Raw genomic sequence first — 27631 nt, 5'->3', positions numbered from 1 at the left:
AAATTAAAGCTCTTGAAATGTGTTTTTCTGTTTTTACATTTTAATATAGGAAGCATATTCTTTAATAGAGAAGAGTGAAGTAGAACAAAATACCTTATATTCATATCAGAAAAATGTGGAAAGTTCAAAAAGAAAGAAGAGCAGAATCCCTCCTCCACCTGTCCTGCTGTCCCGGACTTACTGTTCTGTGGCATTGAAACCTGCCCCCTTTAGTTCAGACGTTAAGGTATGTTGTCCATTATGACCTCACCTCAGGCAAAGCAACATAAGTACGTTTATGACTATAATGATTGATACTTTTATTGCTCTTAATTAGGATTTGACTAGTCTTATGTATAAGCACTGAACCCTGGGATTAGCATTCTGGTGTTTTAATTGTGTTTAACTTCACGATCTTTTATTTTGATGCTATTTCCCTGTACGCTCCATATAGTCCTGCTATATCCAAATGTATAGTAAAGAGACACAATAGCAAAGCATTTCTTAGTGTCTCTGTCTCCATGATATAGTCATATGCTGACATTCCAGTCTGATGCTGGACGAGGGTATAAGTTACTCTCAGAGCCAATGATGGAGATGAGGGAATGTGGGGATGGTGAACTTAGAGGTCCTTTCTAAAGTTCTTCCAAGTAAATGGAGGTGCTTCTAATGCAAACAAATGACAGTTTTAGCCACGCTAGTTTCCTCACAAGCATTTGATTCCACCTAATTTATATTTGAAATATGACCTTTTCCTCTTTTGGGCGATCAGCAACATGGTCTGTTATTTTTTTAAAAACACAGTTTACATTGTATATCATTCCACACAAGTTTCAGATATGCAGCCAAGTGGCTGATTTTGTGCACTCTACAGAACGGGTCTCCCACTGCCCCAAGAACCCAACCAGTCCTCCGCCCCCCCCACCCCGTTACCAAGACGACGTTGGCTGTGCTCTCCTGCCACAGCTGCGTCTCTGTGGCTGTTCTGCAGCTCCCAAGTTTTTCAGTCTGTTTAGAGAATAGGGGTCACAGATTCTGGAAAGGTAGCATGGAATTAAGACTGGATAATTTACCAAGAACTTTTCCTTGTTGTTTTTCAAATGTTTTAGTTTATTTGACCCAAATCTTATTTTTATGTATTTCATTTTTTTATTGTTGTTTAAATACAGTTGTCTCCATTTGCACCCCACCATGGCCCCCCACCTCTCGCCCTCGAACCTACCCTCTTTGGCTCTGTCCATGTGTCCTTCATACATGGTCCTTGATGGCCCTTCCCCTATTTTCTCCCATTACCCCTCTCCTCCTTCACCTCTGGTTACTCCCAAAGTAGTGGTTACTGTATTTCATTTCACTTCATAATGCTTAGAAATAGGAAGACATAAGTCTTATATTTTACTTGTCATTGTTGGACTCGTCACCTAGCACTTTATGTTGAGTTCATGTACGTAATACATTCGAGTTGTAGGCGCCAGTACCTGCTGTTACCTACCGACCAGCACTAGGTGGTGCTGTGGGCTTAAACACATTTTCTGGGTTGAGGATTCAGCCATCTTTTGTTTTATCAAAATCACCATTAAGGTATTCATTTCATTAAAATCTGTTTTAATAGTTGAAAGTGCTGATGTTATTTATAAACTTTTATTTCTAAAGTCAGTGGTGATTTGTTTACAGTGCCATTACTGTTAGGTAGATTCTAATCACACATTGCTTCTTACGATTACACAGACTAAGCTATTTTCATCTGTGGAACAAAATAAAAGGCCTGCTTGTAAATATGCTTTAAGAGGGAATTTCACCCTTTAAATTCCAGTTGATAAATAGAGCTTAACCTAGAACAATAATGGTCTAGGTCAGAAACATAGTTTTTCTCCCCCATACCCCCCACCCTGCCGCCCTATGGTAAAGGGTACTCTTTTGCATGGGAGGTCAAGGAAATTTAGTTTCTATTTTTTGTGAGATTTATTGCATTTCCCTCCCTTTTCTACAGCTTCCAAGTTTCTTCAATGTTCCCTCTGTCCTTTGAGTTCTCCTGCCTTTGCATAGGGCTCCTTAATCACATGAGGAATTGTTTTTGGAAGCCTGCACCAGAAATTCTTATTCACTGAGGCTATGCAGACTTGGGTATATGTAATTTTTTTAATGGTTGATTATGTACAAAGCATATCTTTAAAAGTGATTCTCCTGCATAGTCAGAGTTGGGAACTACTTGTACAGGCAAGACATAATTAGAATTGTTTTGCTGACCCAGAAGAGGAGATAGCAGGCTGAGCTGTAAGAGTCCTTCTTACAGCTTCTAGACAATTGTATTTCCCTGTTCCTCCAGCATCCCATGTAATTTGGGAGTTGAAATGCTGTGAAGTGGCATTTATGAGGAAAGGGAGGGATGCAATGACGACAGTTCCTCTATCCCTAACCCCTGGATGGTATGGCTACTAACAATGCTGGCCCCTAGCTATCAGCTTGCTCCCTTTCCTTATAGTGAGATTAGTTCACTACCACAAGGAATTGCCATTATTTTGACAGCTTGGCAAAAGGACCATTGACTAAGCATTTAATCGAGTTTAAGCTTGGTTGTTTTAGTAGAATATGCATGTTGCTTTTAGTTTCTGCCTATATTTAAGAATATTGAAAGGATATCATGTTTCAGAAAACATATAAACTAGAGAAGAATTCTAGCCATATTCGTACGGTTTTATTACCCCAAATCTACCACTTTTTCTTTCAGGCTTTTTCACATGTATTTTAATATTTTATCTTAAATACTACGATTTAGTATCTTGCTGCTTTTTCCATTAACTTTTTTGTCATCTATTATTAAATAAAATATGAAAATCATTTCAGTGCTGGATCTTTTTTCCCATCAAGATGAAGTCATCTTGGGAGTCACTCTCTGCCACGATCTGACCCCGGGCGAATTATTAAACATCTGTGCATCTCCATTTCCTGTGAAGCAAAGTGACAGTCATAATCCCGTCTTATAGGGATGTTGTGAAGATGAGAAAGTATATGTAAATTTCCTAACAATTCTCAGCCCATAGGGACTTCTCAGTTAGTGGTAGTTAAAAATAATTAATAATGAATAATGTTTTAGTCTTGTTAGTCCCAGGGAAACTAACGCCGTAGTTGCCTTCTTTAAAAAAGATCAAACCAAAGCACTTTCGTAAACTTAGACGTCATCTTTTAAAACTTGCACAGTTGTACTTTTATTTAGAAAAGCATTTCTTTGCCGCATCATGATTAAGGGGATTGAATGCCTTGTTAAACAGACTACGGATGCCGGGCTTGTGTCTCCCCTTGGGCAGGTGTCGTGGTACTGCATTTTGGGCTGCAAAGCAGAAGGAAGCTACGGAAAAGTCAGACTAAACAACAATCATCTCCCGAACTCAGGAGAGGCGGTATGTCAAGTTACAAAAATGTCTAAATGTCAGGAAATCTTACGGAAAAAAATCTCATTTACCGACAGTGTTTTTCCCATGTTATGTCATCCTTTCAATGAATTTTGCTAATTTCAAATTGAATCTGAGTAAAATTCAGCAGTAAATGAAAAAGGGTTTTTTTTTACATATGAAGTTTACTCAATTATATAAAGTCATATTACTTTAACTTTCACACATAACTTGAAATATGTTTTTGTTAATAGATACCAGCTGATGGTAAAAGCATTTTTGAAGTGAAAGGTTTAGAAACCAATGAAAAATACGTCTTTGCGATTGCTGCTTATTCTTCTAATGGGAAGCTTGTGGGTGACGCCGTCGGGGAGACAACGAAGCCCATTCTGGTGTACCCGCCTCTCTCTGCGGTCACTGCTCGCATGTTCCTGACGCAGGTAGAAGAGATTTCTGCTGACTGTTTTGCTTTATATGTTTTTCCACTGAGCAGTTAGTTACTAAGTAATTTCTGATGGAAAGAAAATCACAACAGGTATTCTAAAGCTCCTGTAATACATGTTTTCTCATTATTGCTGTTTAGTCTCATAAAATAAGAATCATTCTTTCTTAGTGAGTTTGCTTTTTATAGTAACATTTTTTTTCTGGATTATAAATGTTAACACACATTAATTTGAGACATTTTGTAAAATCCTGAAATGCACAAAGAAAAAAAGGGATGTTATCTGTTGTCATTCAGAGAAGCAGTTTTTAAGCTGGGGCGCCTTTGGCTCCCAGGAGACATTTTGGGTTATCACTGTCTCGGGGGCAGAGGCCAGGGCGCTGATAAGCATCCTGCACTGCAAAGGACAGCGAAGGACCCTCAGACAAAGAACTATCCAGTCCATAGTGTCAATAGTGCCAATGCTGAGAGATCCAGAGATATCCTGTCATTTGTGTGTGTGTGTGTATATATGTATGTATACACATCTGTGTATGAATTTATGTATGTGTAATTTTAATCACATTCCTTTATATTCTGCTATTTTTATTTAATCTGTAACAGACACTTTTCCATTCTATTAAATTATTCTTTTAAAACGTAATTTTTAATAACTACATGGTGTTCTCTATCTTAGATCATGGTTTATTTAGTAATTCTTCATTGTTGGACAGATGTATTTGCTTTCCAGTCCTTTGCTATTACAAGCAAAGCTGTGATGCACATTTTTTATTTAAATCTTTGATTGCATTCATGATTACTTTCTTAGGATAAATTTATAGAAGTAAAATTTCTGGCTTAATAGGGGCAGACAGACCTGAGTTTAAATACAAGCTCCTCCCCCCAGCTGGTGTGGCTCAGTGGATTGACCACCAGCCTGTGAACCAAGGGGGTCGCTGTTTCGATTCCCAGTCAGGGCACATGCCTGGGTTTTGGGCCAGGTCCCCAGTAGGAGGCGTGAGAGGCAAGCACATATTGATGGTTCTCTTCCTCTCTTTCTCCCTCCGTTACCTTCTTTCTAAAAATAAATAAATAAAGTCTTAAAAAAATAAATAAAAGCTAATAAGTAAATAAATAAATAAGTAAGTAAGTAAGTAAAAGCTCCTCACACTAGCCATGTGATACTGGACAAATAAGATTTCATCTGTGAAATTGGAGTAATAATAGTAGCTACCTCCCAGAGCTATTATGAATATTAAGTAGAATTATTGCTGTCAAATGTTTAACCATCGCACTTGTCACAAAATAGGCACTTAATAAATATTATTATTGTTTTTAGTGGTGGGTGTACTCAGCAATTAACATTATTGCTGAAATGATTTCCTGACTTGAAAATTGTCATCAGTGAATAGGATACTAGGAAGAGTGACTCATTGGCCTCAGTCTCAAGCATCTAATTTTAAGCTTGTTATTGACTGCAGAGCTGATGGCTATTCTAAATTTTAATATGTCTTTATTATGCTATTTTTCCTCTTAATAGTTGATTGGTATTATAAGCTAAGATTTTAGTGGCTTTTTATATTGTCATATTTTTCAAAGGAAATTAAATTGAGAGAATTGCTAGGATTTGTCTAGCATTGGTTTAGCATGTCATACTGGCTCATGGTTTTCTGGGGTTTTGATTTCTTTGGAATCTACTGTACTCCCTAATTTGTAATGATAGAGTTATTTTAGAGTGAGGAACAGAGTCTTTCATCAAGGCCTAATTTTTCTCCAGGGAGTGGTTTGACTCCTGGGTTTCATCTGGCAGAACTTTCATTGAAAGTTAATAAAACTAAATCCCAGCTATACTGCTGGGGTAATGAGAAGCGTCATAAAGTAATGACCTGTGTGTCTTTATTGATACTATATTTGAAGTACTGTAGTTCATTTATGACAGTTTATGAGCATTCTGTCTCATAATGTTAAATGGCCAAAGCAAAATTTTCTCACTTTGTAAATCTCCTTAATTTATAAAAGTTTAAGCTCTTAGGTTCTAACAAGTAAATATACCTTTCTCTTGGGAATTACAATCTGTCTTTATGAGAGTGGTTAGTTTTTAGTTTCAGGATAATTCTGTTCTTTAAAAATATTATTAATATTCTTATAGTAAGATAAGGAGATATTTCACTAAATGTCTATTATTAACTTGGCGTGGGATTTTAGGTTGTATTGTGCTCACCATTAATCTTTACATATTAATAAATTCAGGAGAATCTTTACTAGGTTTTCCCTTACTGTAGGATTTAGCCAATCTGGCCAGTTTTTTGAGAAACCTTTATGAATAGTATATTTTCTGTGGATATTTTTTAGCTTTCCCCTTTTTTATTTTCACATTTTTATTCTTCCCCTTTAAGTTGGGAATGACTAGACGCTATGATACCAAATGCAGAGAACTAGGTGTCTGTGAGCCGAATTTTTAGCACATTGCTTGGTCTCTGTTTCCCTATCTGTAAAATGGTTCTGCGATGAAGTGCCGTGTTAGTGCCGCATTATTGAACCATTACATCAGGTCGTGAGTGGACACAGTGGCTGGCTGAGAAAAAGAAATGGGGACTGTCATTTATTAAAAAGCTGTTGTGTGACATAGGCATTTTAAAATTTATCATTCCCTTTATTACAATAACTCTGTGAAGGGGGCATTATCGCTTTCATTTTACTGTCGAGGAGACAGAGATTAATTTAATTCTTCCTCTGCCAGTTCCAGTTTATTCCAGAAAAGGTATCTCAGGGAGGGTAAGTAATTTTCCCGAGGTCACTTGGGTAGCAGGTGGCAAGCCTGACACCTGAGCCAGCTCACGCCTTCCTGCTGCTCTGTCCCGGGTCCCAGGAAGTCGTGTGTTCAACATCGAACGTGTGCCCAGTTCTTCTAGGGCCCGCCTGCCTCCCACCTCTCCTCTGCCTGGGTTTGGAGCTGTTCCTCGGGCCTTGATGATCAGCATTGACAGTAGAATTCAGTGTTGGGACGTGAATGCTTTGTCAGCAGTCACAATGGTGGCAGGAGAAAGGGAAATAAAGTTCATATGTTTTTTTCCACTTCATATATGAATTCATTGAAATTGATTGGTTACTAGATGTCTACCTTTTGGTTATGACCACTCAAATAATAAAAAAAAAAAAGCTACCAGGTAAGAAAGATAGTCATCCCCATTTTTAAGGCCCTTTAAGAAGTTTCAGTTCTTCTTTCCCATTTCATCCTCTAAATATTACTACTCTCTCTACTCATCCAGTTATTAATGAATTATTTCGTCAATGTCTGTTTTGTTTTTTTTTGCCAGGTCCTATGCTAGATGTCATCTCTTCTTCTTTTGAACTCCCTCTCTCTCTCTCTCTTTTTAACTAATCTCATTATCAAAACAATAACCCTTGTTTAGATAATTTTGAGTTATGGCTTCAGTTAAGACTTTGCAAGTAAGGGAACCAGCCTGGCTTGCAGGGAACGCACCCTGAAAAGGCTGCCAAGGGCAAGCAGCTCTAGGTCTCATGCCTTTGGTTCTCTTTATGTAGCTACTTTCTTTTCCTTTCTGCAAAAGACTGAGTCTCTTTATCTCTCTATTTTTGGAGGAAAAGTGGCAGCTCCTGAATTTTTATAGATCCCTCAATTTCATCGATAAACAGAGACCAGCTAGCTGGCTCCTAATCTTGATTCCAAATTCCTGGGAAAGAGACTGCGATAGGCCTGCCTAATGTAATATAGAGTCTGACCTCACTTTTGATGTTTGCCCACTCACTTGGTTTTAAACCTCACCCTTCTTTTTTTCCTTTGGACACACACTTCAGCAGGCTGACAAGGAGGTCTATGGGCTTACCTTGTCTTTGGTGCCAGCACGAAATTGAAACCTCCCAGCTGGCAGGAGCTCACCTAATTCCTATTCCCCAGCCACTAATCAAGTCCCCACCCATTCCTTCTGCTTTGTCCAAGCCAGTCCAGACCTGCTCGTGCCTGCCAAACTCTCCCTAGAAGTCTCTTGTGTAATAAATTTTCTCTCAGATTGTTTAAGCGTGTCCAGGTCATGAGCCCTGACATCAGAACCAAACACAAGGTGGGGGGTCCATTTGCTTTGAAGCGGGGGCCGTAAAGCACTCAGGTTAGGTCAAGCACTCACCCGGGGGCCAGTCAACTGTGTTATAGCACAGTCCAGCCTCTGGGTGTCCTCTTCTGTGGGTAGAGGGAAATTATTAGGAAAAGATGCACTCAACACATTGTTTAATTTACTCAACACATTATGATCGAGTGCTTACTCTGTACTAGGCATTGCTCTAGGCTGGTGATGTCAAACTTGAGTGTGCATCAGACAGCTCTGGAGTGCTAGTCGAACAGATTGCTGGGTGCTGCCACCAGAGTGACTCCCTAGTCCGGGGTGGGGCCTGACGTTTTGCATTTCTAACAAGTTCCTAGGGATGCTGATACTGATGGTCACTGAACCATACTTTGAGAAGCACTGTTTTAAGCGAAGTGAACAAAATGCTATGGTGGGAGATAACTAATAAACAATGAGCATAGTAAATAAATAAATAAGTTATCTACTATGTTAGAAGATGCGTTCCATGGAAATAAAGAATATGGTAAAAGGAACAGGAAATCTGAAGGGGGGAATGGAAGGTTGATTGCAGTGTTAAACAGAGTGATCAGAGAAGACCTCATCTAGAAGGTGAGATTCGAGCAGAGACTTGAAAGAAGTCAGGGAAAGGCTCTTGGAGGAAGAACATTCTGCAGAAGGAGCTAGAGCAAAAGCCCTAAGCTTTTCAGAAGTGCACCTGGTATGTTTTATAAATATAAAGGAGGCCGGTATGGCTAGAGCAGAGGGGCCCGTGGGGAGTAAAGAATTGATCAGAGAAGTGAAACTGAGTGGGTGGGTCAGAAGCAGATCCTGAAAAGACTTTTAGGCCATTGTAAGAACGTTGGCTTCTACCCTGAGTGAAATAGAGGGTTTTGAGTAGTAGCAGGATAGAATGTGATACGTTTTTAAAGGCTCACCCTGACTGCTGTGTTGGAAGTGGACCATAAGGGGGTACGGGTGGAAGCAGGGAGGCCTCTCTGTTGCGATAATCCAGAGAGAGGAAGGTGGCGTGGCCAGAGTGATAGAAGTTGACGTGGTGAGAAGTGGTCAGAGTCTGGACATGTCTTCAGGGAAGTATTAACAAGAATTCCTGATAGAACTAATGTGAAGAGAAAAATAAAAGATGACTCTAAGATACTTAGCTGGCAAACTGGAAGGATGGGGTTGACATCTACTGAGTTGGAGAAGGCTGTGGGAGGTGTGGATTTGGGCAGGGGAAGATCCGAAGTTCAGTTTTGGGCCTGCTGAGATAAGATATTACATATTATTGGCTACTTATTACATATTAGATTTATTGGTTATTCAGAGAGAAGTGTCGAGCACTTAGTTAGATGTATGAATCTAGAGTTTGGGAGAGACAGAGGTGTGGGCAGGAGAGGGATTTGAGAGGAGTCACGTGATGAAGCCATGGCACTGACCGATATCACCAAGGAAGTCAGTGTGTAGAAGAGGAGAGGTCCAAGGACCGAACTCTGCAGCATGCCGATGTAAACAGACTGGGGGAAAGAGGAGGAGCTTGCCTAGGGGACTGAGAGGGAATGTGGCCTTTGCAGAAAAATCAGGAGTGTGGAGTTCTGGGAGCCAGGCGCAGGTCGTCCATTGAAGTTTCTTCCATACCTCATTACCGCATTAGTCTTTAGCACTTCTTTCTCGTTTTAACCTCATCCTGTCTAAAATCCATGCTGCACATCACTACTAGTCACCTATCTTTGAACACATAGCCTGGCACTCCTCTGTTAACCCACAAAAAGTCATGATCTTATAAAGCATAGTTTTATCAAGGTGTCGTTTCTTATTTCACAGTGTTCATTCATTGGATAAATAATGTTATTTTTCTGTTATTTTACAAAGGCAAAAGAATATAGATTGCCTTTAAAAGGAAAGAACATTTGATTACAATTTCACCAACCCTGTTATATATCGTCTGTTATTTTTTCCCATGGAAATCTTAGAATTAGACAGTGTTTTAGGTACCACTTAGTCCACTCCTTTATTTCATAAATGCAGCCCAGAAAAGTGACCCAGTTTCCACTCCAAGTCTTTGCTCCACTCTTCTTACTGAGTGTCAGGCTCTGTTCGAATTATTTAACTTCTCAATGCCCTGAAAAGCAAGGGTGGTAAAAGAACTTACTTAAAAAGAACTTGTAACGAGGGGTCAGTACAAGACTGCACAGAAAGTGCTTACTTTTGTACCGGACATCTTTTAATATGTCTGCCCGACTTTCAGGGCCTTCTGAAGCCATGTCCCACTCTACCTGTCCAATCATATTGCCTGCTTCTCTCCAAACACTGACCTGCCTTTCCGGTGTCTCCTAACTGCACTGGGGGGATGTTTACTACTGGGCCTTGTTCAGATTCTGTCTGAACTATGGGCCCCTGAATCTTATCTCTTCCTAAGGTTGAACTGGAGCCCTGCCTTCTCCTCGAAGTCTTCATTTCTTCGTTTGTAAGCCTCCACAATGATTACTTTATTCTTTGTAGTTTTTCTGTGATTTCATGTGTTTTATATCTGTTACTTGATTACAGTTTCATGGAATATGAGATCCTTGTAAGCTTTAAGAATCTATTTTTACTGTGCTTAGCACACAGTAGAAACTTCATAAAAGCTTATCGGCTGGTCAGTTTTGAGTGCTGACCTGGCAGATTTAAAAGTTCTGGCTCTGTAAATTATTCCCTTGAGTAGAATGTAATCTAGCAACATGTCAGCTACATACTTAATTCAATGAATTTATTTATTCTTTATGTTTTACGTGCTGCCATCAAGGATTTGAAGCAGCATATAACTTGTACCCATATAAAAATAGAGTAATTTTTAGGAATATCTTTAAAGCAATGTATTCTACCAAGAGAAATAGATATGCTGATTCTTTTTCTGTAGAGCTTTTAGGTTTTACAAGTAAAATCAGTTATTCTGCCTAATGTTGAATGTGTTGAAAGTAAAATATATCACAGCTTCTTGGAGGCATATCTGCTTTGTTCTTTGCCCTTTTCAGCTGTGAGCCCTTTGTTGCACAAAAGCCCCGGAAGTGCCAGTCAGGACCAGAAGAGAATGAAGTAGATTTCATAGTTTGGGTTTGGGAAATCTGATTGTTTCTCTTGGAACAGATTGTTCATTATAACTGTGTCTATAATAAATGGAGTGCACTGCCGAGATAGATGAAAATGAAATTAATTTGGCTCAGATGTGATCTTTGTTTTGCTTATGAGAATTTGAAACATCCTTACAGAGTTTCAAATTTCCATGCAATTTAGAAATAAAAGAGATTTCAAAATGTGTCTGTCTCCCTCGCCAGTGGCTGTCATTGCCTTCCTGTGGCACTGCGGAACAGAGCAGCAAATGCGAATAACTATGTGGAATTAGCGTGCGGTAGGACCTTCTCAGAATTCTCATTTAAAAGGGGCATTTCACAAATAAAAATACTGCATAAGGTTATGTGCTTTCTGTTGTAGGCTGCCTATCAGATTGGGGACTATGAGCTGGCTAAGAAAGTTTTCTCACCGGTCTGGGATTATTTCGTTGCTTCTCCACCTCACAACGAACAATCTGTTATTTGTTTGAGCAATATAATGACTATTACACAGAGAAGGTAATTAGAAATATTCACTTAAAATATTAATTTCCTTTTTGAAATTAGGTGTTCGGAGTGAAACCTAGAGTTAATTTATTTTCAATTTCATGTTAAGATAGTCCATATAAAACTGTTTTCAATCAGTTTTTAATAAGCATGAACATTTCAGGGTCTTGAGCCTTTGTTAGAAACTTTTTTACTAGAATCAGGAAAAAAAAACCCACTGCAGGCATGTGGATGCATTCTGACTATAAGTTAATGAAAGCTATAAAAAAATACCAAACACTAGCCAAAGCAATGTCAGTTATACTATAAAACACAAATATTATTGGGAATGTTTGTAACAGAGAAGGTCAGGTTCAGGTGAAGGTTAGGGTCTGATGGAGGGTAGACTATCAGGGTAAACAGGCTTTCCTTGCTTTGAGGAAGCTTCGAGGCTTAGACTGTCAGCAACTTCAAACAGGCCAGTAGAAGCTGTATATAAAACCACAGCCTATCCTTTGCCTTACTGCCAATTTTTTCCCTCGAAAAGAACAAAGTTTAGGAGCAGCTTAAGAAATGAGCATTGGTGTGATTTCTGGCTGTCTTCAAGTTCAGAAACAACAATAGTCTCCTTCACCTACTTATTAATGTCTGAAATTTCTTTGATAAGAAGATGAAACCCGTCACTCCTCAAAGACAGTGAGCTGAAAGTACAAATTCTGGTTGAGTAAAGGCATTGACAATGCTCATTCACATTCAGGTATAATTACACCTAAGTTAAAAGCTATAGGCTTAGCATCTGCCATGTACAAGGATGTTAGATGCTATGGGAGGTAGAGCTGAGAGGCATTTTGGAGGAGGAGCCAGGACTTGGAATATCTGATGAAACTCAGGAGGATAAGAGAGAGGGAGGAGTGCACAGTGACTGGGATTTCCAGGGTCACCTGACCCGGAAGCCTATTACATTTCCTAAAGGAACGTGACAGGTGGGGCATGTTTTTGTAGGAAGATAATGACTTGGATTGAGCATAGTTTGAGTTTAGTTTTCATGCAGGACGCTTTTGGAGATAGGAGATATCCAGTAGGTAGTTGGATGTTTAGTGCTGCATCTTAGGAGTGAGGTCAAGGCAACAGATACAGATTAGAACTTGTCCATTGAGGTCATCATGGAAATTTTGACAATGAATGATGTCCCCCAGGGAATGACTTACATAGGAGAACAGATAGAAGGCTGGAGTTTGAACCCTGGGTATCTTTACACTTAAGAGACAGAAACAGAGATGGAACTAAGGAAGGCTGTTGAAAATGAGCAGTCCAGAAAGTGAAAGTATGGGAAAGTGTACTGCCGAGGGCAGCAAGAGCACCACCTCAGAGGGACTGGCCAGCAGGATTGAATGCTAGCGCAAGGTCAGGTAGAGCAGCTGTTTAATAGAATGCTACAGAGAGGTCGGGCAGGATGTAAACTAAGAAGGGGCTTTTAGAGTTGGTAATGTAGGAGGCCATTGGTTAGTTCAAGAGAGTCATTTTTGTGCTATGATGGGGCAGAAACCTTTTGCAATTGGCGAAGGAATGATTGAAAATGGGGAATTGTTATAGGCAGACTATGGATGTGAGGTTTGGCAGTAAAGAGAAGAGGAAAGTGGGAAGAAGCTCGAGGGGGAAGGCACGCTTAAGGAAAGACTTTTGGAGGGAGAAGGGAAGGGAGCCAGGGGAGAGGAAGAGGTTGAGGGTAGAAGAAGTTGCAGTGATGGTGGCACCGTGCCAGAGCCAGGATGACAGCAAAGCACATGGGGTGGAGAAGAAGGGGTTCAGAACATTTGTTGTGGAGAATGTGAGCGAGGTGACCGACCTCATGGGGAAATGGAAGTGTTGCTGAGAAGCACTAGCGACTCAGTTGCTGTCACATAACGTGAATTGTAGTGGAGCTCAGATCCTGTTTCTGAGGGCTACCGTTGATTCGTCCTGGTATCCCAAGTCCTAGAATAGTGTCTTGTACACAGTAGGTATCTAGAAAATGATAGTGTGAGTGAAAAAAAGAATGAATGAGAATACATTAGGAAATAGCTGATTGAGCATTGTGGCAAGGACAGAAAAAACGGCGAGGTCAGGCAAATCGATTGTCGCATAAAATAAGGGGTGCAGAATCTGAAGTGCTAGAGAGACCTCGATCGAAAGGACTACAAGATTCTGAGCTGGGTGGGAAGGACATGGAGCCGGGAGGAGGTGATGGCATGGAGGTACTGCACATGTCCGAGTTCTGATGGCCAGCACAGGCACAAGGAGAGTGGGAGAGCCAAAATCCTCCCCACAAAGGTAATTTTAGAGTTTAACATGGTGGTACAGCAGATGATCTTCAGGTGTGAAGTACTGCTGTTAGACTCTTGTTTTATAGGAATGGGGTGTATGGAGAGTAGGTAAACCTGAAGCCGAGAAGGGAGGGTTTACCACCAGATAAGGCTAAGGGTAAAGAAGGGAATAGTGGGAACAAAGAAGGAAGACTGTATAGCTTCCTGTTTTGCCATTGGTTGGCACCGTTAATGGCAGCTTAGAAAAGATAATTAGACATGACCTAAAAGTTTCTCCCTTCCCCGCCTCTCCATGGCTGATTCTGCTATAAATACCCTCATTTTTGAAAAGTTCATTAATTACTGGGCCTGTTTTCCTAACGTCTGAATATCTATAGTGGTTTCATTATATTGATAAAAAAGAACCTTATATATTAAAGCCAGAAAGCTTTGACAATAGTTATTTTTAGGAATCTATGACAGAATATGTCAGCAGCTTAGTTTTCTTCATTGTGCACTTGTTGTTAAGGGCAGTGTTTGTTTTTAACTCCAATACTGTGTGAGAATAGCTGCTCCACAATTTTCTGCTGCTATCTTGGGACCATTGTGTAGATGCTAAGAACAAATCAATCCCAAAAGGCAAGTTCGCATGCTAAATCATTTTATTTTTAGACCTGTAACGTGCTTTACTTCCTTTTGCAGGTTACATTCTGATATTTTGGCAGAGACTTCTTCAATCCTCTTGTACCTTTTTCTTAGAAATATTTTTGTAACGAGTGACATTAAAATCAAAGAAGAAAATCTTTTCTGTGATAATATCAAAGGCAATGAGATTTTTCCTTCTCAACAAGTAAGTGAATGAAAATGACTAAAAATGTGCCAATTTTCCTTTATTTGTTTCTCAATGTTTGAAATTACTTTTCTTGGGGGGAATGCAAATCCTGGTTGTGAATGGACTGAGGGCCATTGCACGTTTGTGCTGGCTTCTCTGAAATTCCGTGTGGGAGTCACTGACCTACGGGTTGTTTGGTTTGTTTTCTGTTTTTCAACTTATTCTTCTCCTATATACAAGCAGTATACACTTTGAATATTTAAAAATGTATAATATATAAAGTGAAACCATTATAATCTGGTTGCCCTGAGGAATAGTACATTTTTGTTTCATGTTATTTCTCTAATTTAAAAATATGCATAGCTAAATTTGTTAGCTATTTTTATTATCTTTACAAAAATGGCATCATGATATATTTGCTGTTCTGCATCTTGACTTGGGAACATTTTTTTGTAATATATCTTGGACATATTTTCATGGTGGTACATGTCAATGACCAAATTCTTTTTAATTGTAATATTGTGTTCCTATACAAGGGCAGGGATCTAACCTGTCTTCTATTGATAGCTTCTCAGGATTCTTACAGACATTGTTCTATGCTCATCTACAACCTTATAATGCTCTTCTTTTAATAACGGTCCTATATTTTTTTCATTTCAGATTGAGGTTACTCTTCTATCTCTTTCCTTCTTTACTCACTTTAGATATATGAGGACGGTTTTTGCCATTTTTTGGTTAGTTTCTTCACAGTTCCTTTTCCCTCCCCATCCATTTATTCATTAGTTAACCAATAAATTGTTAAATGAGCTTGTGCTAGTTTCTGTGAAGATGAAAGTGAAAAAAACATGACTGTCTGCCCCAGACAAGTCCACAGTCGTGTAGAGCCAAAGCATTCACAACCATCACCCTGCTTCTGTTGCACTGGATTCAGAGTGTCCTTTCAGCACTCAGTCTGAAGGTCAAGGTGCTCCTTAAGCAGATCAGTCACTCCTAGAATGCTAGGCTACCATTCAAGCAATAATTTGCTGTATGGAAATTTCTGGTTGCCACTCATACAGTTTTCTTTGTACATAATCTTGTATGTATATGCACTGAAATATAATGAAATCTTCCTCAGAAAAGGTGAAGGAGGAATAAAATAAGATTCTTATTCTTTTTGAGTATCTATGTTTACATATTACCATCATTTTTATTTAAGTAGGAAAATTCTAACAGAAGATTAGTTTGCTTTACTGAAAATTTACTATTTTCTCACGAATCCAAAAGGGAAATGGGACTCTGATAATCAAGTGGGGGCAATATTTTAGTGATTATTTCTTATAATCTATGTTTTTATAACAATTCTGTTTTTTCTAACATTAACATATAGCCAAGATTTTATCTTACCAGTTTCTGTTACTAGTGGTATATGTATTATTTTACACAAAATTCTGAAATTTAAGTCTAAGATTGTGTTATTTTTGTGTAGCTTTATTTGGGAGTTAGCGTTGTTCCTGAATTTAGATTTTTCCTTAAACCAACATTAATATTGTTGCCAAGCCACAGGGATCACATTTTCTACCTTCGTTTTCCTTAGAGACACATTAGTTAAGCACCTGACATTCAACTGTGTAACAATACCTGCTTCTTTACAGATTGCCAGACTAATTGAGTGTGAGAGAGTATTAGTGGCATTGGAGCTTAGCAACTACCTGAATGATTCCAGTTATGCCCTTCAAGCTGTGACTCAGTGTTATGGCCTCCTTGCTCCTATGATCTATCACAATATTGTCCTGGTACCTGTTGTACAGGTGAGAGTATTCCTTCCCCTTTCCCCATAGATAAGGGTATCTTTACAAAGGCAACTCAATAGTGCATTTTGGAAAAGGAAAAAACAATGTGTCTCCTATAGAGTATAAATAATACTATTACAACATTTTATGAGTTAACTGAAAAACATTTTAATAATTTAATTGATATGTCTGGGCAGACATATAAGTAGGGACTTGAGACTTGTTTCTCTGAAAATATTCAGCCTCATTGCTGTCCATATTTAAATATTGGCATCTGCTTTTCTAGGTTTTTAAATTTCATTTTGATATTTATGTTCTTATAGTATTAGAAGCAGCAATATGTATTCAAAGCATATTGCGAAAGTTATCCTCTGAGGAGGAGGATTGCTGGATGACCCAAGAAAACATGCTTGATCTCAGTGATGGATAAGTTGAGGATACTTTGGCTGACGGGGTTGTATTCATTGTCCGTGCTCCCAAACAAGTCACTGTACACTTAGTGACTTAAAACGGCGTCCATTTGCTTTGTCACAGTGTCTGTGGACCAGGAAGCTGGACCCACTCTGGGGCTCATCAGTCTGAAATCGGGGCTGCGATCTCATCTGAGGCTCAGGGTTCTTCTAAGCTCACTGGTTGTTGAGAAAATTGATGTTCTTGTGATTGTGGAAAAGGAGGTTTGACCCCTAAAGGCTGACGACAATTCCCTGCTCCAATATGGCAGTTTGCTTCTTCAAGGCAGACAGGAGAGCCCCCTCTAATTGGCCCGAGGAGTCTTATGTAGTGTAATTAGTCAGGGGGGAGGCCTCGCCATCACATTCACAGGGCTTACCTACACTCGAAGGGAGGGGTTATTCGGGGCTTACCTGTCAGGGGCAGGGGCCTTGAAGGTGATCTCAGAGTCCTGCCTCCCACAGGGATGCAGTGAGAGGAGGGTTTTACTGCTGATGGTGCAGACTGTTACCATCATCACCATCATTTCTGTCATCCTCACTGACTCAGATTTTGAAAGCCAAGATAATGGGAGTGAATGAGTGTAAAATAATAAACATGTAAAATTCACAATTGAGGAAACTCACAGACAGCTTAAGTAACTTGACAAGTGCTCACCTTGGAGTGGCTCTGCGGGAGTCCAGACACGTCTTCCTCTCCCAAGTTCCCGGCATCCTGCAGTTTGGCTGCTGAAGAGACAGCCCTCCAGCATCCGAAATCTAGACTAACAGTTGGCAGCCCCCATGTCACTTGTCAATGGATTACAGCAGTATCTTCAAATGTAAAATATTCTCCCTCCTGAATCCGAAGGTATATACCTGGCATTGTCCTTTCTGTTTGAGAGATGAGAGATGCCAGACCAACTTTGGAGGGGGGGTCTTGGCATGTTCCAGATATGTATTTTATTAATGTGTTAGGCCCCTGAATCTCCAAAGGGTTTTTTCTACTGTCTGGAGGGCATGCATTGTACCAAAGGTCTTTAGGGTACTTGCCATTTCTTTCTCATTAGGTCTGACTAACATAATGGTGTTGATACAGTGGTCTAATGTTTTGTTTTGAGAAATGTCCAGAAAGCTCAGATCCTTCTTTAAACTATTATGTCAGAGGGTGGGAGAGTTATCACTGCCCTGGGGCAGGACTCCGAGTGTTTGCCTTTACCTGCTCAGTGTGAGTGGGAGCTTCTGGTTCTTCTTTCCCAGGGGTTAGAAAAGGAAACATGAACCATATTGGTGCACGCCTTGTAAGGTGCTCCAGCAAAGCTACCACATTAGGCACAACACTGTGATTGGTGCTCAGCCGGGCGAGTCGGGATAGTCTCCTGTCACCGTTCAGGACCCCACCCATTCAGGATGCCTTTAGCTGCAGCTCAGAATGGGTTATAGGTGTGAGGGAAAGCCTTAGGAGGGCAATTTCTAATTAAATTATATTGTTTAGAATAGGAAAAGATGAGTGGAACAGAGTAGAGAGTCCAGAGATAGGCCTCAATATATATGAGAATGAAATGTATGGCAGAAATTGGCATTTTAATTTAGTGGAAAGAAAATGGATATTTTTAGTAAGCTGTAGTGAATCACCTAGATATTCATTGAAAGAAAGTAGAGTTTGAACTTATTTATGCCATTTACAAAAAGTTGAGATCTTAAATATAAAACAAAGCAAAAAATTTGACAAAAATATCTCAGGAGATTAGGTACCTGTGCAATCCAGGGCTGGGGGAACCGCTTCTAACCAAGACAGAACTCTTAGAAAAAACAAGGAGAAAAAACATATTTGACTGTGTGTACAGCAATCTATGTGTGAAAAAGGGGACCATAATAAAGATAGTAGAAAATTTATGGATTTGGAAAAATATACCTAACATTGATGAAGGATAAATATATATAACAAAAAGTCTTACTATTGGACAATAATGTGATAGGAAAATGGGCACAGGATATGTAATAGGTAGTTTATAGGGAAAACAGATCCAAGTGGCTGAGAGGCACATGAAAAGATGCTCAAACTCTGAATGCTCGTTCACACATGTGCACAGTAAATGAACAAAGTAACGACACAGGCAGAATTGAAAAGATCTGTGACACCTATTGCTGGTGCGGATGTTTGGGGCAAAGGCATTCTTGTTCGCTAATGGAGGAAATGTGAATTGTTATAGGCATTGGATTTTGGTAAAGCAATCTCAATTTTAGTTAAACTAAATCTAACTTTAATTAAAATAAAAAACAAGTATACCTGACAGCAATCCCTCTACTAGTAATCTATCTCATAGAATAAAATTTTAGCAAAATTAACAGTGCCTTCACCTGACACAGCAATCCTCTATTAGTAATGTATCTCATAGAATATAGTTACCAGTTGGTAGGATGCTACTCCAGGCTTCACCCTTTGGTTCCCAGATCCATGTGTTCTACCAGCTGGGGACACAGTACCACATACTGGGCCCCGACTTAGAATGTACACAGTGCCCTGGAGGGTGGTGCCTCGTGCTCACTGGGCAGCATCTTGGAGCTGGCACCTCTGGTGCCTCTCCTGTTGAAAACTGTGTGTGTGGGTGTGTACTCTGGCATTCTTGGTGGTGGCCATAAAACTGGAGATGAAGAGAAGTGCGGTAACAGGAGGATGGCCAGACCGTAAAACCTCAACCCTAACACTGTACACCATGGAGATTCTGGAAGTGGCTAATCAACTGTGGTTGATCGACATTAAATAATTGTATGTAGCCATTAGAAGTAATGAATTGGAGCTAAACCTATAGACTTGGAGGAATTTTTCATTAGACATGATTGGAGGGGAAATGCACAGTTCAGGTAAGTGCATTTAAATCCCATTTGCAGCCTAGCATTAACCCTCCTATGTACATTTTTAAAAAAGATTTTATTTGTTTACTTTTGGAGAGGGGAAAGGTAGGGGAAAGAGAGGGAAAGAAACATGATGTGTGAGACAGACAGTGATTGGTGCCTCTCTCATGCCCCTAACTCACAGGCCCTGGCTGGCAACCCAGGCATGGGCCCTGACTGGGAATTGAACCAGCGATGTTTTGGTCCACAGGCTGGTGCTCAGTCCACTGAGCTACACCAGCCAGAGCCCTGTGTACATTTGAGTATTTGCACATACACATAAAATTACTTGAGCCAGAGGAAAACTTCAAAATTTAATGTTGTTACATGATTTGGGGATATGGCGTGGTAGTGGGGAGAGGGTGATAGTGGAGGGGGGAATTTAAGAAGCATTAAAAAAACTTACAAGTTTTTTAATGGTAGCTTGAAGCAATTAATGTGCCCTCAGGGCACCAGCATCCATATTTTAATTTGTCCTTTGGAATAATCTGAATGAAGGTAGATCGATCAATCTCAACTCTACTTTTCTGATGGTAATATTACTTAGAATTATGCAACAGAATAGAAAGCCAAACTTAATTGTCTAGCTCTTGATCCCATTCAGGGTCATATGGTATGAAGAGAGGAGAATAGAAGTAAACACCAAGATTAATTAATTTCCTGTGGTGTGAATGTTTGGTTTTAATCTGGAAGGAAATTGTTATTTCAAGTACCTGGCATCGGTTTGTATTTAGTATGGTACAGCCTTCTCCATGTGGCTTTCCAGGGTCCACCAAGCCTGGATGTGATTGATCTCGGTGTTTCTTGTATACATATAACATTCTTTGTATATCTTTTATGGCACTTGACAAAATATGCTTTGTTTTATAGTTATTCACATACTAATTTATTCTCTGCACAGGTTCTCAAGTTATTTAGAAGAGAGACTCATTTGAAAATTGAGCATGTCAGTTTTATTTTAGAGTATACTCTACCTGATAAGCAACTTATCAATAGTTATTAACAATAATAATAAAATTTGATGGCTTCAAACTTGCACGATTTTAATGGAACAGTTTATAGTGTGTAAGGGTGATAATTTTCAATAAAACCATTATCTTTCCATTTTTTAGATCTTGATAAAGTGTATAGTGGTTTTGCAAGGACTGCCAAACAGCATCCACTCAAAGAAACATGCTGCAAATTTTGAAGGCGTACAGCACATGATAGCTTGTTGTATCTTCTATATAACAAAGGTATTTATCATGTTCTTAGTCTTGTGTCATAAAATTTAGGAGCGGTAATGACTTAGGAAGTCAAGCTACTTTTATAGAAATTACTTTAAGAAATAGCACTCAGAAAGCATTTGAGATCAAAAGTAGCCGGAGCAGGTCAGCTGTAAAGGATGGTGGGCGTATTGTGAGGAAGCGGGGTTGCAGGGATGGAAAGATGAGTTTTTATGGGACCTCATTCATTTTGAAAATCAGAAAGAACCAAGAGACCAGAGGCAGAGAGGTAGGCTTGTCTATCCTCATCATTTGGCTCAAAGATCAGGCATTTCTTCAAAGGTTTGGTTGACTGAACCCAGGGAATCTCCTCAATGAAGGGCCAGATCTGCCTGCCTCTTTTATGTGGCCCTCACAGGCCCTTTCTCATTTGGTCAGGGATCTGGAAGAACACTGTATAGGGGGCTGATTTGATCCATCACTTTGTTTGGGGTTAAAGTTTGCTTCTATAGAGGTCTGGCAACAGAGAGGCCTCTAACCTCTACCTTAGCAAAGAGGTCATGATTTGCTGGCTGCTATGGTTTGACCTCAAGAGCAGAAGATCATATTCCTTCCATCACTCACTGAGTTACCACTGTTGGAGAGCCCTTTATGACTTGGTCTGTGTAGAGGCTGAGGGAACATAAGCCATTAGCAGGAAGAGAAGAACAATGGCTCACTATAGGGGACTCAGAATCCCAAGGCTCAAGAACAAACCAGACACTAAAATAATGTGTATTTACTTTTACTGTTTTGGAAAAGACCAGAGATTACTTGAAACAAAAGAGAGAGAGAGAGAGAGAGAGAGAGAGAGAGAGAGAGAGAGAGAGAGAGAGCGCACCCTGGCTGGTGTAGCTCAGTGGATTGAGCGCGGGTCTGCGAACCAGACAATCACGGTTCGATTCTTAGTCGGGGCACATGCCTGGGTTGCAAGACAGTTCCCTGCAGGCCAGTTCCCAGCAGGGGATGCACGAAGGCAACCATACATTGATATTTCTCTCCCTCTCTCCTTCCCTTCCCCTCTAAAGATAAACAAATAAAATCTTAAAAAAAAAAGAGAGAGAGAGAAAACTTTCAAGGTGATGCCATTCATTAGATGATCAAAACAAAACAAAACAAAAAATCTGTACCTGAACAAACTAATTTAATTTTTGATTAAAAACTTGAATAGATGAACATTATGGTTATTGTATTTCTTGAGTCAAATCTGGAAGTTCAAGAAGTACCAGCCATTGTAGAACAGAATTGTCTAGAGAGAAATTCAGAAGGCAGATCCAGAAGTCATAACATGAAATGAAAGGAGTTTTGCAGGTAGAAAAGAAACAGATGGAGAATATTGGCTCTCGGCATCCCAGGTAGGATAAATGTAAGAATGTGTGTCTAGACAGACATGTGTTGGTGAAATGGCTGAAGTCCAAGGGTAAGGGCAAGTCTTAAAGTTTCGAGACCAAAAGAATAGGTTATTTGCAATGGAAAAAGAATTAATTAGCTTTAGACTCATTTTTATCAGCAACACTAGAAGTTGAAATATTGGAATAACAATTGTAGAATCCTGAGGGTCCAAGAATTAATAACCAGTAAAGATGTCATTCATTTGTCAGGGCAAAGTAAACATTTTCAGAAGTGCGTGCATTTAAAAAATATTCTGCCTGTGTACTTATCTGAGGAAAACACTTGAGGAAATACTCTATCAAATGACAAGTGGTTCAGAACAGAAATCCCAAGATAGGGAAAGACAAAAAGGAGAGGAATAATGGGAGCAATGAATCTTGCAATATATGTATTATTAAAACTAAATAGATAATAATTATGTGACTAGGACTCTGTAATATAAATGCTAAGTAGGGATTCTTAAAATAGAAGTATCATCCTTGAAAGGAAAATGTATTGGTAACCTAGAACTAAAACTTCCACCCTGTTTGGGGCTGAGGGAGAGGTGAGCAGTTAGAGAATCTTGGTGCATGGTTGTATGTTTAAAAAAAATATATATATATATATAGTATAAAATATAAATAGTATAAAATTATTTTATTTTGATAGAGTAAATATATTTAAAGATAACTCAGAGCCATAAACAGAACTTTAAAACTCGGTAGGACTTATAAATTAATAGGAAAGAAAAATGAACAGAGGAATGACAGGGAAGAAAAATGCTTAATTCAGCAAAAGTAAGAAGGAGGAAAAAGATATAGTGTATAAGACGGAAGCCATAAAATCAAATATATTAACTACTTCACTAAGTGTGAATGAACTTGGAAGACAGAGGTTGGCAGATGGGCTAAAAACTCAGATTTAAATGTGCACTATTTTAAGAAACACTCATAAAACAGAGTGACAAACACTGGCTGAAAAAGAAATGATTAGACAAAAGTACTGGAAATATGCAAACAAAAATAAAGGAGCAGTGGCGATTTTCACATCTGAAAAAGCAGAATTCAGGGTCCAAAACATTCATCACAACAAAGAGAGGCATTACTGTTAAGTGTTCTTCAGATCTTTCAGTCTGAGCATCTTCTCTGCTCCTGGCTGGCAGCTGGTTATTTTCTGGTATTAGGACAGACTTATTTTCAAGTACTGAAGATCAATTGCACATTAAAACAAAACTTGACTTTTTTTTTAAATCAAAGGGTAAAAAGGTAAGGTTATGTGAAAAAGCTACAGTGGCATTTGATAACCCCAGGCAACTTTTCCTAACACAATTTCTAAATGAGTTAGGAGTAGAAGGAAGCTGTTGCACACGGTAGTCACTCCTTATTTGTGGGGGACACATTTCAAGATCCCTAGTGGATGCCTGAAACCAGGGATAATACTGAACCCTATATATACTGTGTTTTTTATACATATACACATGATAAAGTTTAATTTATAAATTAGTCACACTAAGAAAATAACATTTAATTAAAATGGAACAATTATAACAATGTAATGTAATAAAAATTATGTAAATGTGGTCTCTATCTTTCTCAAAATATCTGATGGTAGTATAGTCATGCTTCTGGTGGTGGTGTGAGATGATGCAATGCCTACATGATGAGGTGGAGGGAGGGGACGCCACACAGGCACTGTGATGTAGCCTCATGTTACTACTGGCGTTCTGATGGTGTCAGAAAGAAGATCATCTGCTTGGGGTGATCCTGGGTCATTGAGCCATGATGATGTCACTGGTCCGATGGCAGGAGCAGATGATGTCTATGGCTGGGAAAATTTTATATTTGCAGACTGAGGTTGACCATAGTAACTGAAACAGTGGAAAGCAAAACCACAGATAAAGGGGATTAATATAATGATAAAGGCGCTTACCAAAGTTTTACAACAGATATCATACTACATGGAAGATTTTTGAAGCCATTTCTTTAAAAATGAAGCATAGAAGATGCTGTCTCTTAATAGTGTGATTCACTATTTGTAAAGATTCTGTCTCATGCAATAGATAAGAATATGAAATTACTTTTATAATATTTTTCTAATATAATTTATCTGTAATGATAGAGGCCAAAAAGCAATGAGAATCTAGTAAAAAATACTACAATTACAAAGATAATTTATAAAGTGATTATATGAAAAGATTTATGGAATGGTAGGTTTTAAAAAAATACTAGCAGTAGCAAGTTAGAAATGGAGAAAAATATACCATTTATAATACATAATATTGTAAATTTAACAACATGTTAAAATTCCTAGATGAAAGAATTGTGAGATCTTACTGAAGGACACAAAATAAGATCTGAATACATGGTAGGCCACATACCAAGTTCCTGAATAGGAAGACTTACTGGCATAGAAATATAAATCTTTTCTAAAATAATATTTAAATGTAATGCAGTCTGAATAAGAACTCCAGGTGGGTTTCTCAGAAACCAATTTAAATAATATAAAAGTTGTCCATAGATACTAAAATTTACCGTAAGGCTACTTCAATAAAAATGGTATTAACAGGGTACTGGGCAGGTAGTTCAGTGGAAGAGGATAGAGAATCTAGCAATACCCAGACCTAGGTTACGTCAGAACTTCATGTATGACCTCAATGAACAGGTATTTGGGTTCATTGAGAAAATAATATTGTATAATAGTAGTTTATTTATTAAAAGGTATTGGTACAACTGATAATTCATGTGAAAATAGACAAGGCCAGAGTCCCACCTCATATCATAAACAAAATAGAATCCCAATGATTTCGAGGTTGTATGGCCTTGAAGTCAGGAGAGACCTTTCTCAATCAGGCACAAAATTCAAAAGATACACAGTAACAAAAAAAAAAGGAGATAAATAGATTAAACAGGAAATGTTGAAGGGTTTCAAACCCCAAAATGATATAATGAGATTTGCATTTTAGAAAAATTATTCTGGCTGTGTAACACCTAATAATTGCAGAGGGATAAGAGTGAGGCAGGGAAGGAGTTACAAGGTAAAAGGTGGTAAAAATCACACAGTCCTTGTGTGATTTTTCTCCTGTAGCACAGGGCACCTTGGGGCTGGCTCTGCATTTCCAGATTTTTCCGTCCATGACGCCTCTTCCTTTCCACCCACCTGAGGAATGATATTAAGATTCAGGTGATGTTATTATACAAATGACCTTGAATGTCCTGGACATTTAAAAAATTATTGATTTGAGAGAGAGTAAGAGAGACATCAGTTTGTTGTTCCACTTACTTCTGCATTCCTCGGTTGATTCTTGTATGTGTTCTGACTAGAGATTGAACCCAGCACCTTGGCATATCAGGATGGCGCTCTAACCAACTGAGGTACCCACCAAGGGCTGGACATTTTTTTAAAAAGTAAAGTATATGTTAGTTTAGGATTAACATATATTAATAGCAGGACTTTGCTCTTAGAAGTGGTCTGTCCCAAATTGATATGCTGAGAATTGTCATTCCAGAGGCTTCCTCCAGTATGACCAGCCGTCCCAGAACCTTGGAATAGTCCGAATCCCACACTTCAAGTGTTCATTTCATATAACACATTTTTATATGGATTTTCACTTATGAAGCCCAATTAGTCAAATGGCTGTTTCTTTTCTCTGTTATGTTTAAAAAAATGGTAATCTTTTCAGAGGGCTCAACCTTTCTTCTGTAAGCAGCAATAGTTTTTGTACAAGTTGGCGGAGTTCTAAATGAAGTGCCACTTCTGAGACACAGCGTCTCCAGTGTTTCCTTATTTTCACATGGATAAATTATTATGCTAAACATCTGGTGTGGTCTTCCTATTTCTGTTCATTTGGTATGTTAAGTAGAAGTGGTTTTACTTTTCTTTTGATTCGAAACCTTCTTTATCACTTGGTGTTTTCTACTGGCCTATTCTAACAAGGGGGAGAGTTGACCTAGTGCTCCAAGAGCCTAGGGCCTCAATACGTCGGAAAGTCAAGTTGTGTGGAGAACACACATTACCTCATTCCCGTTTTTTGATAACAAAACTGTCTCTCTTGTGTCAATTTTATAATGAGGTTGGATTCTTTACCTGGCATTCAAGGCCCTGAATGACTGACCCCATCTACCTTTCCAGACTTCATCTCACCATTTTCCTCCCCGCTCTTCATTCCACAGTCAGCATTAGTTCACTGATATTGCACTGGTCCCACAGAAGTATTTTCAGTTTTTAGCACCTTGCACTAACTTGGTTTCAACAGGTTTAAGCCATTATTCACTTTTCCCCAGCCACTTATTATATCCTTTCCCTGCATGGCAAGTACCAGTGGCTAGTTATCATAAATACTGACTTATTTAACTTGACAGAATGCATCCATATATAACAAGTCCACACAAGCTTACTTATGCCCATAGAAGATTGTTTTATGGGGTTCACAATGAATGTGTTCCCTTCACATGACCTTTCCCTACAGCAGACTCTATGCAAATCAGAGTACAGACCAGAGAAGCTTCCTTGGAGTTGGCACTTGAGCTCAGGTTTCAGTGACCGGGTTACGTTAATAACCTTACATTATGATAATAAAGTGGGGAAGCTGTTCTGGGAAGTGGCTCAGCTGTAGACAAGCATAAGTGCTGAAACCATGGTGAGTGTCAGAAATTATACCTGGCTCCATATTTTGTGAACTTAAAGTGCAGGGAAGTGGGTGGTGAAAGATGGTGCTAGAGAGGTGGGAAAGGGCCGGGCTAGAGGAGGCCGAAGCATAACAGTTAGTAGTAACGGGGTGGGGGGGGGGCTCAGGAGAGGGGGCCCCACCCCTTCTGATCACCAGTGTCTGCTTCTCCTGGGCTTCATGGAGAATCTGTCAAAAACAGCTTAACTGTACCTCAGTCCACTGCCGGAATGCCTTGTAAATCATTTACTGGGATAAATGCCCCTCCAACACCATGAGGTCAGCGACTGTGCCATGCCACTTAGAAAGCAACTCAAGATAAGAGGTGAGGCATACGTGGCCTTTAAGAATGATTTTGAGATCTTTTTTTGCCAAGAAATAGCAAAACTCTCAGACGCACAGTTTAAAACACTGGTGATCAGGATGCTCACAGATCTGGTTGATTATAGCCACAAATTAGAGAAACATATGAAGGCGAAACTAATTGAAATGAATGGAATTGTACAGGAAACCAATAGCGATAAAAAGGAAACTGGGACTCAAATCAATGGAGTGGACCAGAAGAAAGCAAATAATGGCCAAACAGAAAAGAGTGAAGAAGCAAGAATTCAAAAAAATGAGGAGAGTCTTAGGAACCTCCAGGACATCTTTAAACACTCCAACATCCAAATTATAGGGGTACCAGAAGGGGAAAGGAACAGCCA

General features: G+C 39.2%; 1 protein-coding gene across 1 annotated transcript in view; it reads left to right on the top strand.

Moving 5' to 3' along the window:
• CFAP54 (cilia and flagella associated protein 54) overlaps window positions 1–27631 on the top strand; it is a 253182-nt gene that overhangs the window by 69762 nt on the left and 155789 nt on the right. The window contains 7 exon segments of the mRNA XM_037160832.2: window positions 50–226; window positions 3282–3374; window positions 3620–3805; window positions 11337–11473; window positions 14425–14572; window positions 16189–16344; window positions 20762–20884. Of these exon segments, the coding sequence (XP_037016727.2) occupies window positions 50–226; window positions 3282–3374; window positions 3620–3805; window positions 11337–11473; window positions 14425–14572; window positions 16189–16344; window positions 20762–20884 (1020 nt within the window).

Source organism: Artibeus jamaicensis, unplaced genomic scaffold (genome assembly GCF_021234435.1).
Source record: "Artibeus jamaicensis isolate MK-2021 breed Jamaican fruit bat unplaced genomic scaffold, CSHL_Jam_final contig_233, whole genome shotgun sequence".
NCBI classification, from domain to species: domain Eukaryota; kingdom Metazoa; phylum Chordata; class Mammalia; order Chiroptera; family Phyllostomidae; genus Artibeus; species Artibeus jamaicensis.
This window is presented reverse-complemented; position numbering and strand designations above follow the sequence as displayed.